The sequence below is a fragment of the Eleutherodactylus coqui genome, chromosome 13 (genome assembly GCF_035609145.1).
Source record: "Eleutherodactylus coqui strain aEleCoq1 chromosome 13, aEleCoq1.hap1, whole genome shotgun sequence".
Lineage (NCBI taxonomy): Eukaryota > Metazoa > Chordata > Amphibia > Anura > Eleutherodactylidae > Eleutherodactylus > Eleutherodactylus coqui.
This window is the reverse complement of record NC_089849.1, coordinates 57,583,257-57,604,063: the sequence shown is the minus strand read 5'-3', so window position 1 is coordinate 57,604,063 and position 20,807 is coordinate 57,583,257. Positions and strand designations below refer to the sequence as shown.

At 43.9% G+C, this 20,807-nt stretch overlaps 1 protein-coding gene across 1 annotated transcript in view; it reads right to left on the bottom strand.

The window, feature by feature from the left end:
* LOC136587366 (deoxynucleoside triphosphate triphosphohydrolase SAMHD1-like) overlaps positions 1-20,807 on the bottom strand; it is a 104,313-nt gene that overhangs the window by 65,350 nt on the left and 18,156 nt on the right. Inside the window, exons 5-6 of the mRNA XM_066585936.1 lie at positions 18,415-18,530; positions 10,306-10,376 (exon numbers count right to left, since the gene is read on the bottom strand). Coding sequence (XP_066442033.1) covers positions 10,306-10,376; positions 18,415-18,530 — 187 coding nt within the window. The remainder of the gene's footprint in view (positions 1-10,305; positions 10,377-18,414; positions 18,531-20,807) is intronic.

Here is a 20,807-nt window from a genome sequence, read left to right as displayed (position 1 = left end):
GCAGCCACCATGAGAAAGCAATAGACACAGGCATCACGGTCGTGTCTTAGAGCAATCTGAGTTTTATTGTGTACATTGTCTTTCTTATACAAAAAATAGTAGGCGTATCAGAGGTTGAACTGCTTTACAGAGGTCGACCTGTTTTACTGGTACATAATTTTGTCTTCTCTATAAACAATGCTTTATTTGTTTGTATTTAGACATCGTGTCTGGACCTAGACAGCAGACAATGATCAAAGCATTCCTCACAACCTTTGTAAACAAAAGCTAAACGAGATCTTGGAGACATGATGGACACTTAAGATTACACGTCTACTTCATTTAGCAGAGCTTTTCATAGGACACAGAATAGAATGTACAATTTAGGCCTACAGCCTCCGGAAACGTATATCAAAGATACATACATATATAAATTAATATGTTCATAACCCTCACAATCCCCCATTTTGAAACAGTCCATCTTGAAAAGAGCCTTTGTAGTGGTACTATCAAGGGTGCTAAGCCACCCCCGCCGGTCTTTCTATCCTCTTCGCCGGATCCCCACTGTTGTTGCTCTTTTACGTATGACTGTTTTAACGATATCGTAGAGGGAGCGATTCCAGATAATTTGCTTGTCTCCGTATCCCACAGAATGTCCATAAATTGCAAACACTCAAAAGAATGAACAAAAGAAACAGTATTAGTAAAGGGTGAAACATAAAATCCATCATCTTTCCTGCTGTAGGTGACCATTCAGTAAAAATATCATACCAGTTATACTCTGTGTCTACCTGGATCTTAGTACCTAGGCTGACTAGCTTATCTCCTACCCATACATTTTTTCTAATTCCATAAGGGAGAGGTTAGTAACATCCAGATGCTTTTAAAGGTGTTCAGTATCTATCATTAGTCTTACAATTCTACCCAAGGATACAGTCAGAGTTGTCATAGGGATAGCATCTGGGTGCCAGTAGTACCTTAATGTTGCTTCAGCATCTGACAAAAATGTGTAAGTTTCTGTAAATCAATGTATCACCGATATGTTCTGTATACATCCAGACAATGGAGTGGTGAGATTATACATACTGGTGGTTCCAGTTCGGTTGGCAACAAAGAATATATACATATTGGGGGCCAACTTCTATCAGCATATAGATGAAGCAGGTAACACCGTCCAATCACATATGCTGATTGAAGGCTGCTGGAAACATGGCTCATATGCGGCTGTACTCCGTCCGCATGCTAGGCCATCCAGTGTTTCTTCACAGTTCTCTATACCATGGGTTTTACTTTCACTATAAATCATCATACCTGTGAACTTGGGCAACCAATATTGTAAAGCATATAGAGGCGGTCCGAACACCACAGGTAGTACTACAGACTTACACATCAGGCTTGTGTCCTTTACATCATAAAGTCATTTCCCCAGTGCTATACTCATCAGAGCATTCTACACCATCAGCCCGGGGCCGTATCCAGGATGCTACTGGAATTACATTCTTGAAAATATTTCTCCACAATTTTTCATTATTTGTCATCACATCTGACTGCTTTGTCCCTCTCGTGAATCATATATACATATTGCAGGCTACATTGTGTATAGTTCATGAATTTACTCATATTTACAAACAAATCCTTTTAAACCGCAAAACCAGATTAAAAAGCGTTAATACATCCTTATCATATCCTAATGCAAGACATCGGGGGAGGAACAAGGAAGGCATGCATTGTGCCTGAACATTTATCAATCTAGAAACATCCTGTCCTACCCCAGCCATTTTATTCTTCATCACCTCTAAATCTATAGAGTTTAGAACCCCTACACCTGTACCAATTCCCCCTAATAGGGTATCATACCATTTTCGTTTTCCTCTGGTGCAGGGTTTCATTGCCTGAAGAGAAATATTATAATGCAATATGGTTTTCTGGCTCTTTGTGGATGATAAGGGGTGTCAAATGCCTGGGAGTTACCCAGGGCAGACATGAAGTGTTGCATTATTTCACCTGTGAAATGTGTACCTCTATCTGACTCGATTACCTCTGGTACCCCGTATCTGCAGATTACCTTATTCATGAGCTTCTTTTCGGTTACCTGCTCATTTACTTTTGTAACAGGGTACGCCTCCAACCTGAAAAACATCATCAACAAGCACATATTCATACTTCCCAACACGTGGGAGCTGAATGTCGTCAATTTGCAATCCCTGAAATGGGTAGAGTGGTCCTGGCAAGTGCCTTTGTGGTCAATTTACTTCTACCCTGTTGCTTACGGCATAGCTCATGCAAAACTGGACAAATGATGTAGCAGCTACAAAGAACCCAGGGGGCAACCCTTTCTCTCTCAAGCGTAGGTAACATAGCTGCCTTCGATAGGTGAGTCTTTCCATGGATCAGCTGGGCCATCATGGGGTACAGGGATCGTGGTAGGCAAGTTACTGACCGTTTGCCATACGCCACCCTGTTCTACTGCTCCCATATTAGTCCATTTATCTTTTTCTTCTTTGCTGGCTTGTGACTGTAATGTCTTTAGTACATTAATGTTCAAATTTTTATCAAAGTCCAAATCATAGTCTCTGACTTGTGCGGTCAGTATCTTCTTTTCTTCTTTCTTCCACGGCTTGAGGGCCGCTGTCTGCGCTGAAGTCTGCTAGGGCATTGCCTTTTGCTTCTGCACTGTTGGCTTTAGTATGAGTTTTCACCTTCAGGATTGCTACTTTGTCTGGTAGGAGTAGGGCTTTCATAAGGTTCTGTACTGCTACACCATTCTCAATGGGTTGTCCTACAGAAGTTTAGAAATGTCTGGCCTTCCATATTGGGCCGTAACCATGATCTATGCCGAATACATACCAGGAGTCAGTGTAAATGGTTACCTTCTGTCACTCTACACGCCTCAGTGAGGGCCTTCAGTTCCGCTTCTTGTACCGAGACATGCGGAGGCATTCTGCTTTTAGAGATCTTGTTGTGTGAACATCTGGTGTGGAGTCGTCAATCACCCTGGTACCATCTATAAAATACAACTCAAAATATGTATTAACAAGGGGTTTCAATAACTCTTTAAAACTTAAACTTTCTTGTTGCATCAATGCTAGACAATCATGCTGATATTCTATTCCAAATAGATCACGTTCTTATTTGCAAAAATTTTTAAAAATAGCTGATCTGTAATACATAGATCACCTATGCATCCCCCTCCCCCATTTGATCACCTATGCCTCCCCCTCCCCCATTTGAAACAGGATACTCGATTGGAAGAAGAGTAGCCGGGTTCACCATTGAAAATAAATATTAAAAGGGGGGGCATGAGCAAAGCACATTGCAACCTTATTTGACGAGCTAGAGACAGGTGTTTAGGTTGTACTTGAGTGAGTATACTCTGGATGTCATGAGGGGTGAGAACCACTAGGGGGTAGTCCAGGACCAACTCAGAAGACTTGTCAACCATTGCTTGTACTGCTGCTACCGCACGGACACAGGAGGGGGCTCCTCAGGCTATCGGATCCAATCTCATGGAGTAATACCCAAGTGGCCGTGGACGTCCTCCATGTTTTTGCGTCAATACTGCTGTCGCATGAAAGGCCAGGGACGGCAGTATGAGACAAGTCCCAAAAAGGTGCGAAGCTTTGGCAGCAGAAGAAGATACAGAAATGGCTTGAACTGCAGCCCTGCGTTGTTCTGTGAGATGTCTGCCTTCTTGAGCTAGACAACAACCTTTTGTTTACAAAGCTGTAATTTTTCCTTTTTAAGCCTTGCAGCCATTTTCTGCTAAAAAAAATTTTTAGAAGAGAAATAGATGCAGATTGACATGTTTCAGATCCTCAACACAAAGCTGGAAAGTCATTAACATATTGCAACAGCACAGTCCCCTCAGGCGGAGTCCAAGCCTGCAGGACAGTTACATAAATGCCCTTTTGTCTGAAAAAGGGCCGGAGATTCAGACTGTCTCCACTCTGGCTTATTATCTATGACCTTAGGGATTCCAATAGACCTTCTACAAAGGCCATACTAAGTACATGTTTGCCCATCTTTTCTATGCCCCTATACCCCTGATCTGACTAATGTTGTTGAAGGCGGGCATAGAATTGTTTTACACTTTCTTCCTTCTCTTTGTGTGATATTAGAAAGAGACAAGGAGGATTCTCTCAAATTTTTGTTTTTCTTTTTCCCAATGTTAAAAATATTTTACCACTTCTCAATTCTCTATGATTAATTTAATCCTAATCTGTGCCACAATAGTTTTTCACATAATTTTAGATTATCGTTCCCACTGCCTTCCCTGTTTTACATATACTCCTATTCCACCCTCCGCTCCCTGCATCTCTTTCTTGTCCTCATGCTTCCACTCACTAGCCTAGGATCTAGTGAGCATAGGCATAACCGGTTTGCACCGAGGAGCTCCGCAAGCAGGGCAGCTCTCTCTCCAATCCGGGTTCTGTTGTCCACAATGCCAGCAGGTCCATCCCTCCAGTCCAATGTTTGACCTTGGAGTGGATGACTTGGCATAGGGTGGGGAGGAGACGGTTGGAATTGAGATGAAGGAGGGGGTGAAGATGGAAGAGGGAACTAACCCGACAATGAGAGAACATCTTTGAATTCTTTTCTCATTTCATTTTCAGCTACTGAACAGTATATATATATATAATACAACATACTTCCTGTATAGCCAAATATAACCAATTCTTAATTCAGATTTCTTTGCAAAGACAAGTAGGTCTTCTAAAGCCCAGTACTCCCCACCCTTTGAAATTTATCTTATCTTCTATAGAACACAGAAACTTGTCCAGACAGATAGCTGTATAACTGGTTCCACTGCCTGTGACTATCTTCCTGGGCTGTCTATTTAAGATTAACCCAGAATGTAATACACTTGCCCCCACCTTACAAAAACTGCAAATTCACACTCACTAAGGGGGGTTTTATTCATTCCTATACGGACTGATAATATGTGAAGTAGAAATTGGGATTGTATTTACTGTACACCAGACTTCCAATAATGAGCGAATTATGTATAGATAAGAAAAACTCTTAGTACCGCGGTTTTTACACAATTCGTTCAGAATAGGCTACCCAATGACAAACACAATACAACTTATGCCCATTTCTACCCACATACTGATATTCACCACACTGTGACCACTCAGCGGCCAATATATTATAGGGGGCTTTATTCCACCCTGGCATAATTAACAATTCATCGGACACTTCTTTGTTCTTAGCTACCGACATTTTCGTACTATTGCGGATTTTCTTAAAAGGCGACATTTTCACACTATGCCCGATTATCACAAGAAATTCTTCAACTATCAGTTTATCAAAATTTTCCTTTAAAACAAACTAGTGTATTACTCTCTGCGTAATCCTGTTCACAGCGCCATTTATGTATTGCTGCAAGGAGCAAGACTTAGTTCAAATTACGCCTTATAGAGAGTTAGACACTATAAAAGGTTCATACTGTAGTTGATTGGGACCCTAATAAGTGGGATGGGGACCAATATTCATTTGCCAATTTCTTTAGCTATCTTCCGCACCTTATCCTCTTTACCAGCAGTATGGACAATGGCTGGCGGTTTATGTACACCAAGAGGCTTATAATTTTTATTCTTTCACACACATAAAACAATTATTTGTTTCACTATTTTCTTATGCAGTCTTCCATACCTTATCCTCTTTACCAGCAGTATGGACAATGGCTGGCGGTTTATGTATACCAAGAGGCTTATTATTATTATTATTATTTTCTTTATACACTCTTCAAATAAAATACTGTTGTTAATTGGAAATGGGATACACTTTAAATAGAACTTTTGCTATTAATTTGACTAAAGTACTTATCAGGTGTTTCAAGTACACAATTATCTCATATTAATATCTTAATTCAATAATATTCAAATTAACACAACCCAATATTTTTGAATTCCACATATTCCACGAATCTGTATATACATATATACACTGTGGTAATCCTGGGCTATTATCTCACACAACTAGTCTCAGGAATAAAATTAGATGCCCCTCCTTTGGTCACTCCATTTGTTCAAGTGAGAGACTTAACATGGAGTCTAAGAGTGACCTTCACTCTATACATTACCACAATATACATATATATACACCAACATCCACTTAAAATGGAGACACACTTTTCACCTAGGCTGGACTGTGTGTAGGGTGGAGCAAGACCTGTTCCTATTGTTCTTCCCTCCCATCTCCTTACATCACCTAGCTCCACCCCCTGTGGTCTGGCTCAGCATTTGGTCATTTTTGCTTCATTTCGTTTCTGGTTACCGGACAGTATACACCATATAACACAGTCTAACTCTCATACAGGTCCTTCCATTTATACACACACATAAAGACAAAAACATTTGCATGTCAGTTACTAAAGTGTCAGTACTTTTTTTAAGTGTCAGTACTTCCTCACTTGTCTAAAAGTGTCGGTACTTCCCAACCCTGCTTATTTCCCCCCGTCTCAACTACTTCTCTTATACCTATAAGAGGCTCCCATTCAGGGATTTTATCCCCTGAAAATTTTAGGCTTCCCTGGTACAATTTATACCATGCCTTCCCGAGATCGGCAAGCGGGTTTCATATTCTGTACTTCCTCACCCTGCATATTTTACCTCATCTCTACTACTTCTCTTATGTTAATAAGAGGATCCCATCAGGGGTTTTATCCCCTGAAAATTTTAGGCTTCCCTGGTATAAGTTATACCATGCCTTCCAGAGATTGGCAATAGGGTATCATATTCTGTACACTGACCATGCAAAGTAACAAATAAAGACAATAACAGTTAAACACCCGCACAGCATATTCAGCCCACCATATGAATTCTTAAAAAAGCTTGAAGATTTATAAGAGGCATGCACTTCTTACCCCTCGGACAGGAAAGGAGCAGCCAGGAAGCACGGATAGATTGTGGCAAGATAAAACCTTACCTTACTGCGCAGTTTTTGTCAATCCGTGGTTCCGAGTGGCTCCTTATCCCATCTGGGTCCGGGGGGGTTCGAGGTGTAGGTGGTCCTCTTGTTCCATCAAGCCCCGCGATCGGGCGCCAATTACTGATAGGGATTTTTCCATGTTACGTTAATATGCTGTGGGGCTCCAAATCAAAGGTGGTTATGGCAGCCACCATGAGAAAGCAATAGACACAGGCATCACGGTCGTGTCTTAGAGCAATCTGAGTTTTATTGTGTACATTGTCTTTCTTATACAAAAAATAGTAGGCGTATCAGAGGTTGAACTGCTTTACAGAGGTCGACCTGTTTTACTGGTACATAATTTTGTCTTCTCTATAAACAATGCTTTATTTGTTTGTATTTAGACATCGTGTCTGGACCTAGACAGCAGACAATGATCAAAGCATTCCTCACAACCTTTGTAAACAAAAGCTAAACGAGATCTTGGAGACATGATGGACACTTAAGATTACACGTCTACTTCATTTAGCAGAGCTTTTCATAGGACACAGAATAGAATGTACAATTTAGGCCTACAGCCTCCGGAAACGTATATCAAAGATACATACATATATAAATTAATATGTTCATAACCCTCACAATCACTGTCTGGTAGTGCAGTATACAGATTTATAATGGCCCCCCTCCAGTTATAGAGGAAAATAAAGCCCCTATGCTATCTGTCACCAGCTACATAAATCACTGCCTGCAATCAAAAGTCAGTGGTCTACTTGTTAATTAACCTCCCATAACATGAAGGGAGCTGATAACCTTCAATAGCTTGTCACCATTTATTCAGTGTGCGCCAACATCTCAGCAGCACATTACTCCCATTCATCTTTGTAGTAGCTTTCTACAGTTCAATCACTAATGTAGGGCTCGCATAAAGGCCCACTTACACACACAGATGATCTTTCAAAAGATTGAAAGATTAGCAATCATTTTGCATAAAGTACTAATAGGCACTAATTGCTATTCGTACTTTATCAGCTTCATTTGCATGCAAATGAGCTGCTGGGAGCTGTTGCAGAACTCAGCAAGAGGTCTGAGCTCTGTAATTAGCTCCATTGTTCAGCTATGGGCTGCTAAGAGAAAACAATGTAATCTCTAGCTCCTCGTGGAGAACTCAGCACCATGGAGAGCAGACAGCCTGCGGTCCTGCTTATCAGCTGTTTTGCCAAACCATGGTTTTTAAGCAGAACAGAAAACCGTCGTTCGGCAGAAAACTGAAAGATGGGCACATTTAGACACAATGATTATAATCGCTCAAAAGATGGCTTTTGAGCAAATTTTAAATGATAATCGTTCTATTTAAATGAGCCTTTAGAGTACATATAGCACATCCTATCTACACTCCTAACTACAAACATTAAACATGTCCCTGGCTTTCTAACTGCCTACAGCAGCACTAACACCTTTTCAGGTGCAACTGGCAGCTCTTTGAAACATTTAGAAACAAATACTTGTATACCAACCTCCTAAAAAACATCATAAATAAAGTGTTTTCTGAACATAGAACCCTGATGAGACTTGGACAGTTTATACCATTTTCAGGGTATTTCCAGTGACATCTATCTACGGGGCTTTTTGTGTCCAAAGTCGCAATATAGTGCCCATTTTCTCAGATTTTTGCTGATGCGATACTGGTTGGAAATATCTAGGGGAGAATGCTATTATTCGTTGTATAGTACCTAGTGCACGGGTTCTTTTAAAGTATTTAAATAAAAGTTATATTTTATATATTTACCCACTTTCTTAGTGAATCATATAAATCAGAAAACAGCCTCTCATGTATGTTGGTTGCTGATTGATTCATTTATTTAACCTCTTAATGCTCCATGGCTTACAGTTACGTCATGGAGGTTCAGGGTTATTATGGAGCGGGATCGGGGTTGATCCCACTTTATACAACAGCTGCGATCAGCATGACCACTGATTGTGGCATTTAAAGGGTTAACGGCCACAGTCAGTTCTGACAGCGGCATTTAAATGTCTTGATTGGAGATCGTGTGGTGCCATTTGGTTGCCATGACAGGGTTGTCATTGCAGATTACCTATGAAGCTATTACTGTGGCGTGGTTTGGTGAACTGCTTGGTTTAGTCAGATCTTGGTATAATGTAATACTATGGCATGATCACAAGTTCAAGTCCCCTATGAGGACTAAAAAAAAAAAATTGTAAAGATGGAGTAAGAAAATGTTTTGTTAACCATTTTAAGAGAAAAAGATAAGTTGTTTTTTTTGAAAAACAACTTTGCCATATTTCAAATTTAAAAAATGCATCTTTTAGTACAACTGCATCCAAAAAAGTCTGATCTATCAACGTAAAGCATTATTTACACCGCACGGTGAACGTCATCAGAAGATAGTACCATTGAAAAATGCAACTCGTCCTGCAGCAACAAGCCCTCAGACAGCTATGTTAATAGATAAATAAAAGGGCTGCGTCATAAGGACTATCTTACTGGCTCTGTTTAAAGACCAGCATGGACAACCTCCTTGCAAGAGCTTTCTTTTAAGGACATTGGCCTTAGTGTTGTATTTATCTAGTTCTGCAATTTCGTCTCATTCTGATTAAGTTTCCGACAGGTATATGCTTGATGACACTGTGTGAATAACAGGACTTAATCATAAGAATAGAGTTGATGGCTGTGGGTTTGGAGTAGGGGGATATAATCACTCTACTTTAGACAATTAGCCTCTCTAAGGTGACATCCAAAAATGTACTAAGGCTGGTTTAGACACAACGATTATCGCTCAAAAAATCTTTTGAGCGATAATCGTTGTGTTCTAATCGCAAGGTGATCGCTCAAACGCTGAACGATCACCTTGCGCTCTGAGCGAAGGATGCAGAAGACAAGCGGGGTGGCCCCGCTTGTCTTCTGCATCCAGCTGTTCCCTGCTCACACGGCCAAGCTGTTATACAGCCAAGCTCTCCGACCAGAGTATGGAGAACACAGCTGGACCGCTCTGTTCTTCATACCCAGCTGTCATCAGGGAGCGGGATAGAGCTGAAACAATAGTATCAGCTGTACCCCGCTGTGAATTCCTGATAACTCATCGCTGATCTTTCAGCATGCTGAAAGATCAGCGACGGCTTAATGAAAACGGCACGATGCCAGTGCAGTTAGACACAACGATTATCGCTCAAAAGCTGGTTTTGAGCAATTTTTGAGCAAAAATCATTGAGTCTAAAAGGGTCTCTACTGTCCATACACATATCCATCTATAAATTTTAGCCGACCATTCAACCCTTTTAAGTTAAACAGGACCCTCCAGAAGCGGATCTTACATGTGTGAACATACACAGAGAGTTTTATTATTTTTCTCTTGTATTTCTACTCCGTACATGTAGATATCACATTTGAAGCCACACCTTAAAATTTTTCTTTAGAGCTGCTTGAGGCATAAATCTTCCATCAAACAAATGAGAAAATGGTCCATGGCCTGAAAAAAATCAATAGAAATATAAATATAACCTTTTGAAAAACATAGTTTACAAAGAGTATCTGTTAGCTCTCTCGACATGTCTATTTAGTTAATACTTGTATTCCCCATAAACCCCTTCAGATAAGAGGACATACATGTCATACATATACACCTTTTGGTGCGGGGGGGATTTATAGACTGAGGCCAGCAGCGAAGCGCGAGATGGGCGGACGGCAAGTGTCTGTCCTCCAAGAAGTGATTGCAGGTCAACGGAGCAGTATTACTTTCTGATCTATCACTACACAGGAGGGCGAACGACCAGACATTGCTGTCCATTGTCTACTCTATCTGAAGAAGAAAAGGTGGCACGGCTGGGGTCCAGTTTGACGCCTGCCAGCCATAGGCTCCCCGAGGGATCGGTCTCTCCCCTCCCTGCAGGGTATGGGGAGCTGGCCAGGGAACCCTGCTGGAGGCAGGGAAGAAAGAAAAGATAGGCGAGTAAAAAGGAGTAGGTAAGTAAATAGGGCTTCCCTTGCTGCCCTGCCCCTATACAGGAATTCCCTCCTGTGTCACGCTGCCTGACAGGCTGTGTAGTTTACGCATGCAGAGGGTGTATTTGTCACCATGTGGTGTGTGGCGCCATGCTGGGTCTGTTGTCGCCTAGCAGCGTGGCTCTGCCATGGTGCAGCGTGTCCTTTAGAGTAGCGTGCTGTTGCCTTCACTGCCTTGCATCTTGGGTTATGCCTACATTAGCTGCCTTGGGTTCGTGTCAGAACTTGCTGCTGGGATCGGTTGTTTTACAAGTTTTCTTAGCAGCTCAACTTCATAGGTGTGGTTGATTGTGCTGGCTGGGTGTGGTGCTTCAGTCAGCCAATCCCCAAAGTCTGTGTGAACAGAGTCATTCTCCTGGTGTCTGATGTATCCAGGAGAAACTAATTGCCACCACCCTGCGTGTTCTGCATGGGGTCACACGGCTTGGTTTATGCCATCATGGGCATGTATGTATTGGCCGCCGAGAATTGTATTGTGTTCATTGGCTGCCTGCCAGACCGCTTGACAAGAGGCTGCTGCGCTGAGGCAGCAGGTGTTTTTGTGCGCAAAGGGTCCTGTATATCAGGGGCTGTGGTTGGAAGATGGGAGGTCTGCGTTCCCCTCCTTGCAAAGCTTGTGCTCACCCACCCCCAATGGCTATGTGCCCCATTCCTAGGCACCACAGCTCCACCTCCTCCTGCAGGTTGATGGAGCAGCATTACTCTCCGATCTACTCCTACACAGAGGGGCGAATGGCCAGACGTTGCTGCCCAATCAACCTTACTGTGATTCTGGACCTACTGAGACCTGTGGTACCTCCCATACTGGGTAGAGTATTTGCACAGGGATTATGTGGGACTATGTGCGGTACAAGATTTACACCCAGCCAGAGAATATCTTGTTTTACAAATGACAGTGTTCGAACTAGTTGCCAGCAAGGCTCCGGCCTTGCTGAGACCTGTGGTACCCTTCATTTGGATAAAGTACTCACACAGGGAGTCTCTGGACTCATAGCTCCTCATGTCTGTTACAGACCGGATTGATCTTTGCCTAATTGCTAGCCCACTAAGTGGTGCCACCTGCAGTTCTCTGCAAGCGGCCTTAGTGCAGTGTCTGTGTCCTGGATGACAGGCGAGAGACACGTGTTATGTGCGCTCTCGATGCAGTAACGAGATCGCATTCAGCCATGTTCAACCTGGTTATCAGCAGTACTCCATCTGGAAGGAATACTGTGAACAGAAAGTCCACGTACATATTGCTCCTCTTCTCCATTTACTAGCTCCCCTTCGGTCAGCTCGGATATGCTGAACCGCTATGGGTCTGATCCTTCTCGAGGTGGCCTTGGAACCAAGCCAACAACTAGTGCTTTCTAGCAAGACTGTGCTGCTAGCTCTGCCAGCCGTGTCCATGTGGACGTGGGTCACTCATGTCGTCAGTGATGCATGTATGATCCTGCTGAGGAGGAGTTCGCTGCTGACCCTAAATTTGGCGACAGAAAGGGCCTCGCATTCTTCCCTATTAGAGATGTCTGGACTGCTGCCGTTAGGAGTATTCTTTAGTTCGAGTAGTCTACGACTTATACAGACACATACAGAATGGGAGGAATTGGGCTAAGCAGCAGCACATGCGATAAAAGATTTGTGTATACTAATAGATCATAGACAGAACATGAGTCAACAATGTGATGCAGTAGCCAGAAAGGCAAACACAATTCTGAGATGTATTAAGAGAAGCATTGAGTCTAGATCACATGAGGTAATTATCCCCCTCTACTGTTCCTTAGTCAGACCTCATCTGGAATACTGTGTCCAGTTCTGGGCACCCCACTTTAAAAACACATTGATAAACTGGAGCAAGTTCAGAGAAGAGCTACCAGGATGGTGAGCGGTCGGCAAATCATGTCCTATAGGGAACAGTTAAAGGATCTGGGAATGTTTAGCCTGCAAAAAAGAAGGCTGAGAGGAGACTTAATAGCCGTCTACAAATATCTGAAGGATAGTGTTCAAACAAAGGCTGGACAAATATCTGGGATGATTTAGTGAATCCTGCAGTGAGCAGGGGGTTGGACCTGATGACCCTGGAGGTTCCTTCCAACTCTACCATTCTATGATCCTATGACATCTCTGCTACAGCGTTTCTCCATGTAGCCTTCCTAATCAGGTAAGAGCACCACACTAATACTGATTTTAATTCTTAGCGCTCTCCCTCCTGACTCCGGAGGGTTCCACATAGGGACCAGTGAGACTTATGACCAGGAGTAATTTGGCAGTTATGCCACGTTTTATGGTGCCTGGTTGGAGTCATGCACTGGCAGTGCCTTTTTTCTAGTCCTAGACTTTTTCAGGATCCATGGGCATCATGCAGAAGGTGGAGGCTGTGGCCATTGTCACAGTCTCAGAAGGCTGATACTAATGGTATTTTGGAGCCTTGTGCCTCCATCTCCCATTCCCACTGGTAGTGGTAGCTCCCATGCATTCACCTGGGGTGCTTCCTATTAACTCTTCAACAGCGGTGCTGTCGTTCGACAACCTACCTAGACAGGTGTTTACAGTCTGGATTCCAGCAGACCTCAACGTACAACTAGGTCGCCTGCTAGAGGGCCCCAGCTCTTTTAAGTTCCACCCCTCTTTCTAATGGTGCTGATATTATGTCCAGCTTGCCCGGTCTACTCTTCTCTCTTCTAAGTGGGGGGCGCTATCAGGCGGAAGTTTCTTTGTCATCAAAAGAAGGTCATCATCGTCCTGTTGCATGTTATCTCACTGCATGTGGTATTTTGGCCACGCGTTAATGAAGACTAGTCCCATGGGACGAGTCAGTCACAAATGGGCTCAGTCATAATTCGCAAACTTACCTCTCTCTAGTGGCATTCTTCAGGTGCCATGGCTCTCTGCTGGTGCTCCCAACAACACTAGTGAAACTTCGGGTTCCGAGGTGGGTTCCTCACACTGGTGCCACTTTGCGGGAGTGCAGAGTTACCGTGCCAGAGACATCTATGTTCAGGCTGTGTTATGGCACATATTTCTCGGGCAGTGGGTGCTTCGTTGGATGCTCCTTGTCAGGAGCTTTTTTTCCCGGTGGGGCGATGGGACCATTTCTCAGGCCCCTTTATGCTCCTTCTCTAGGCATGCTGGATGCCTAGACACCCATTAGCGCTAGTCGTGGTTAAAGAGCTGATTACACTTCTTTACACATACAGCTTCTTATATTTTCCCACCTGTTGGGTACTGCTCTGAAACGTCCCAGGGTCATGCTGTGTCCCCCAATGATACAGACGAGAAAACTGGATTTTTGTAAGAACTTACCGTAAAATCTCTTTCTCGTCATGTTTGTTGGGAGACACAACACCCACCCGATAGGGGTTCTTTTTTGATTTTCGCATTGTGCTTTGCCTTCTTCCCCTGGTCAGGGTAACACCTTTTTTTGTTTGTTTATGGTCGCACTGGCGCCCTCCTAAGTTATTTTAAGGACTATCATTTTGTAACAAGCCCCTTTGGGACGCTCCTACTGCTTGCATACAAAACTGATTAGTCCTGAAGATCTTGATTAAAGAGGTCTACCTCCTACAAACACTAAGCAAAAAAACTGATTAGCTGAGTACCTGCATTGGTTCTATAGCAAGCGGGAGGAGCCAACTCGTTTGTCTGCTTAGTATCAGCCTCCAATCAGCAATTGCTATATACCCAAGGTCAAAGCTGTATCCCCCAATGAACATATCGAGAAAGAGATTTTAGTTAAGTTCTTATAAAAATCTAGTTATTAAAGGGGTTCTGACATGAAGAAAAAAAAATTGTACTCACCTTGCCTGGCCTGGCCCGATCGCCAGGCATGTCCCCTCCAGCCGGCATCATCTTCTGTGCCTTTAAAGCAGAGCAGGAGCGGTCAAAAAGACCGCTTCCTGGCTCTGCTCCGTCCGTCAGGCACTTCCGAGGTCAACGGACGGACCGCTCACAGCAAGCACGTCACAAGCAGTGCTTGCTGTGGGCGGCCCGTCCGTCCGGCTGAACTCCGGAGTGCTGCGCATGCGCAGTGGAGACGCAGCCCGTCCTGACTCCTGTCAGAGGGCACCTCTCTACTGCGCATGCGCGCGATCCCGGAGCGGCGCGGCTGCTGGAGGAAGAAGACTGCCTGCCGGGAGCTGACCCCCCGATGTCAACAACAACAGAAGACAAGGTAAGTGTTATATTTTTATGCTTTAGCAGCCATTAACCCATGGGTTCCCTGGGTCCATTAGGCACACCAGGGGTCAATGGCTGCTAAAGCATAAAAAAATTATTCATGTCAGAACCCCTTTAAGCCCATTCTGTAGCAGGACTTGATAGGCAAACGTTAAAAGTACAATATACTGCAATACAGAAGCAATCAAAGTACAGCAAGTTCAATTGCCCTATAATAGTAGAAATAAGTTTAATGACATTTTTTTTAAATATTAAAAAAATCTAAGGAATAAAACAAGTCACTGTTGGCATCACCACACACATAAGACTTTGAAACATTAAAATCTTTAATTATTAATCCCAGACAGTGAATGGTATAAAAATAAAAAAATATACAATGCCAGAATTGCTGTTACTTTCACACTGCCTCTCCAAAAAAAAAATTGAATAAAAGTGATCAAAAAGTTGCAGGGACCCCATAACAGTACCAATATAAATTATAGCTAGCCACATAAAGAATAAGTACTTACACAACCGCATCGACCGAAAATTTAAGTTATGGGGCTCAGAATATATCAACAGAAAACAATTTTGTCTCAATTTTTTTTTTTATTTCTTAAAAATATTAAAACATACTATTAGACATGAGCGAGTATACTCGCTAAGGCACATTACTGGAGCGAGTAGTGCCTTAGCCAAGTATCTCCCCGCTCGTCTCTAAAGATTCGGGGGCGGCGGAGGAGAGCGGGGAGGAACGGAGGGGAGATCTCTCTCTCCCTCTCTTCCCCCCGCTCCCCGCAGCAACTCACCTGTCACCGGCACTGGCCCCTGAATCTTTAGAGACGAGCGGGGAGATACTCGGCTAAGGCACTACTCGCTCGAGTAATGTGCCTTAGCGAGTATACTCGCTCATCTCTACATACTATATAAATTTGGTATTGCTGTAATGGCGCTTGTTAACCAGTTATTTTTCATGCACCATGAATGCTGCTTATTAAAACCCAGCCCCAATCTGGGCTGGGTTGAGTTGGGTGCCTGCTTATTAGTTTGCACTGAATATTTAGCTCACTCATATTGCAATCTGGCTCTCTCCATAGTACAAGGGTCTATGGTGATTGAACATGCCCTGCAGTTTATCAGAAGGTGCATTTTCTGTAAGTTATGTCTTTAAACATTTTTTCTCTCACCTCTGCAATTCTGCAAAAATGAAACTCAAAGAATGATCGCGCAAATTTTTTTCCATTTCACCCTTGTTAAAATTTTTTACAACTTTTTCAGTATATTATATGGTAGATTAAATGGTACCATTACAAAATACAACTTGTCCCTCAGAAAACAAGCCCTCATACAGCTAATTGTCCTTTCACATGGGATAATTATCGCTCAGAATTTTTCAGGGAGTTTAAACGATAATCGTCCCATGTAAATTCATGAGCGACTCAATGAGAATTGTTCAGTCGTTCAGTTTCTGCATGCAGAATACTGTACAACTTGCCATTCAGTGTAAACAGCAGTTGTTCACTTCTGAATAACTGTCTGCTTACTGTGAATGGAGGGGGGGTGGGGGAAGAACGCTCCACCTCCATTCCGACAGCACTGTGAGCGATGCCGACGATATTCGTTCATGTGTAACAGCACAGGAGTAAGCATCACTGGGACGAGCTGTCGGGCATAGTTTGCCCGACAGCTCATCCCATCTAAGGGCTCATGTCCACGGGCAAAATAAGAATTAAAATCCGCAGCGGATTTTAACTCTTCTCCCGCCCGCGGATCCGCATCCCATAGGGATGCATTGACCACCCGCGGGGTAGATAAATACCCGCGGATCGTCAATAAAAGTGATTTTAAAAAAAATGGAGCATGAAAAAATCTGGACCATGCTCCATTTTCATGCGGGTCTCCCGCGGGCTTCTATTGAAGCCGTCCGGATCCGCGGGACACAAAAATCAGATTTTACTCACACGCTCCGGTTCTTCTCTTCGCCGCGGCGCCATCTTCTCTCAGTCGTGGCCGGATCATTTTGCTTCGGCCCGGCGCATGCGCGGGGCACGTCACCGACGTCATCATGCACATCCGCCGAGCCGAAGAAAGAAGATCCGGCCGCAACGAGAGAAGATGACGCCGCAGCGAAGGAAGTATCCGGAGTGTGTGAGAGGTAAGTTAATTCTGATTTATTCCTATTTTAAGCGCTCATGTCCGCGGGGCAGGAGGGACCCGCTGCAGATTCTACATGGAGAATCCGGAGCGGGCCTGATTTTCCCCGTGGACATGAGGCCTAAAAGAACCATTAGTCAACTGAGAAGTAATAGCTAATTTTTATGAGAGCTACACCTGCATTTACCAGCCACGGCTATTACATGGGTTGGAGATATTTGCTTCCACTCCGTATGCTTTGTTTTGACACTGACAGCGGGCGCCCGAACAGCTGATCAAGATAGATCATCAATAGTTGATTATCTGGGTTCTGCCACTCGGTACCCCAGCCAATCATGTATTGATGTCATATCCTGAGGAAAATTCATCTAAAAACGCTTACTGTTGCCCTAATCCATTCTGGTTATTGCAACTCGCTGCTGATAGGCCTCCCCTGCGCTAGACTCTCCCCTCTCCAATCCATACTAAATGCGGCAGCCAGGCTCATCTTCCTGCCTAACCGCTTTTCGGATGCCTCTGCCCTGTGCAAGTCACTGCACTGGCACAGGTAATGAAATCAGACGAAGTGCTCCTTTAATTTGAACCTCTCATTGCCGCCACCAAGACTTTGCTAGAGCAGCACCAGTCCTCTGGAATGCGCTATAAAAAGCTATCCGGGCAATCCCTGACACACAAAACTTCTGGCAAGTTCTAAAAATGCACCTCTTCAGGGAGGCATACCACATCTTCTAAACCAAACCCCCCTGTACTCCACCTGGTAACATGCTCCTTGTCCTACCGACTGCAGTTCCTGATAGCCATAATCAACCGGCACCTTCAGTCATACTGATTCAGCCACTATACGGCCTGACCATTGTCTATGTGTATAGCATCCCTCAATCTTCACCTCACCATACCGTGCACATCATCTCCAGCCCCTTTACCTTCTGTATCCCCCCACTATCTGTAGTATGTAAGCTCGTTGGAGCAGGACCCTCACCCCTACTGTTGATCACTTCACGTAACCGTGGTCTTGTTTTTATTTCCCCTGTCTTACAAACGCTGTGGAATACGTTGACGCTATACTGTATAAATAAAGATTATCAATAAAAATAGCCCATAAAACCACTTTGAGTCCTAATGGTGGCTGTGGGTAATTAGGGCTTTGTTGCTATTAGCAAATTGATAACTTTGTGTGTATATACATTCCTATATTCACTATATAATATCATACATACCCATGTCATGGCACAGGCCTGCAATCTGGACACACAAAACATCCCGTTCATCTATATTCAGGTCTCTTTGCCTCTTCTGTAACTCCTTTACAAGGCATCCTGCCAGGTAAGCCACACTATGAAATTGAAATCAAATGGTTAAAATACATGGCCTCTTTAGAAGAGTTTTTTTGCAAATCAATAATAATTACTGTAATAAAGCTTGCCACATGAAAACTGTAAGTCACTGCAAAATAATCTTCCCATAAAATTTAACCTTAATAAATATCTAAAATGATTAACCAACACTTTTTTCACTCAGTAACGGAGGGCTGAGCCTATCTGGCCCTATACTGCCCTACTTTTAATCTCCTACCTGAGGAGTCGCTGCCCTGATAGGAGCAACCCCACTTTACAATAACACGTTGGAGTCTATGATTTTCTACTATTGACCACTATGAACATCCATAGTTGGAGTTGTAAGGAGAAGAAGTGCTTGCTGATTGATGGGGGTTTCACTACTAAGACCCTACTTATCACAATAACGAGTGATCTATGGCCTCCATCCTCTTGACTTTGGGCTTACTGCACCCTCAAGCAGTGAGGAGGAGATTGACTGAAGTGCTGGTTGTGCAAGTAAGTTGCCATTCTATTCGCTTTCAGTGGAACTTCTAGAGATAGCTGTGTAGCAAGTGCTTGAGTATTTCCGTCAGCTAAATTGACATGAATGGATTGCCAGCTGCGTGCTCAGACAGTGATACATTTAATGCAGCATCACTGGGGGTGGAAGAAGCATCACCAACATGATGAGAAAATGTGGACAGAGGACCACCATTCTCAGGATCTGTAGGGGTCTCGGCAGTGAAACACCCACCTATCAGCAAGTTATTCCCTACCCTGTGGTAGGGGGTAACTTGTATTTCTGGTACACCCCTTTTGAGGATAGAGATACTATTTTGAAGAAATCTAGGACATTCACTAATGTTTCATATAGTGGCAGCAATTTTATGAAATTTAAGGATGTTTTAGCAGAGATTCAGTTGAAAAGTCTTAAATTGCAGGATGTTAAAAGAAAAGAAAAAAAAAGACTACAATAATTTGTCTTACAATATGCTGAATATGCTGGAAAAAATTGTACACCAAAAAGCAACTTTCTTTTTAAAATCCAGCAGAACCAATGTTTTAGACTGACGAGTAGAGATGAGCAAGCACCAAAATGTTCGGGTGCTCGTTACTCGGGACGAACTTTTCGAGATGCTTAAGGGTTCGTTAATTCAATGTTGTTCGTTGAAGTCAATGGGCGACCCGAGCATTTTTGTATATCGCCGATGCTCGCTAAGGTTTTCATTTGTGAAAATCTGGGCAATTCAAGAAAGTGATGGGAACGACACAGCAACGGATAGGGCAGGCGAGGGGCTACATGTTGGGCTGCATCTCAAGTTCCCAGGTCCCACTATTAAGCCACAATAGCGGCAAGAGTGCCCCCCCCCCCTCCCAACAACTTTTACTTCTGAAAAGCCCTCATTAGCAATGCATACCTTAGCTAAGCACCACACTACCTCCAACCAAGCACAATCACTGCCTGCATGACACTCTGCTGCCACTTCTCCTGGGTTACATGCTGCCCACCCCCACGACCTAGTGTCCACAGCGCACACCAAACTGTCCCTGCCCAGCCTTCAGCTGCACTCATGCCACGCCACCCTCATGTCTATTTATAAGTGCGTCTGCCATGAGGAGGAACCGCAGGCACACACTGCAGAGGGTTGGCACGGCTAGGCAGCGACCCTCTTTAAAAGGGGCGGGGCAATAGCCCACAATGCTGTACAGAAGCAATGAGAAATCCAATCCTGTGCCACCTCCATCAGGAGCTGCACACGTGGGCATAGCAATGGGGAACCTATGTGCCACACACTATTCATTCTGTCAAGGTGTCTGCATGCCCCAATCAGACCGCGGTTTTTTATAAATAGTCACAGGCAGGTACAACCCCGCAATGGGAATTCCGTGTGCACCCACAGCATGGGTGGCTCCCTGGAACCCACCGGCTGTACATAAATGTATCCCATTGCAGTGCCCATCACAGCTGAGGTAACGTCCGATTAAATGCAGGTGGGCTTCGGCCCACACTGCATGCCCCAGTCAGACTGGGGTTCTTTAGAAGTGGACACATGCAGTTACAACTCCCTGTGGACCCACGGCATGGGTGGCTCCCTGGAACCCACCGGCTGTACATAAATGTATCCCATTGCATTGCCCATCACAGCTGAGGTAATGTCGTGCTTAATGCAGGTGGGCTTCGGCCCACACTGCATGCCCCAGTCAGACTGGGGTTCTTTAGAAGTGGACACATGCAGTTACAACTCCCTGTGGACCGACAGCATGGGTGGGTGCCAGGAAGCCACCAGCGGTAC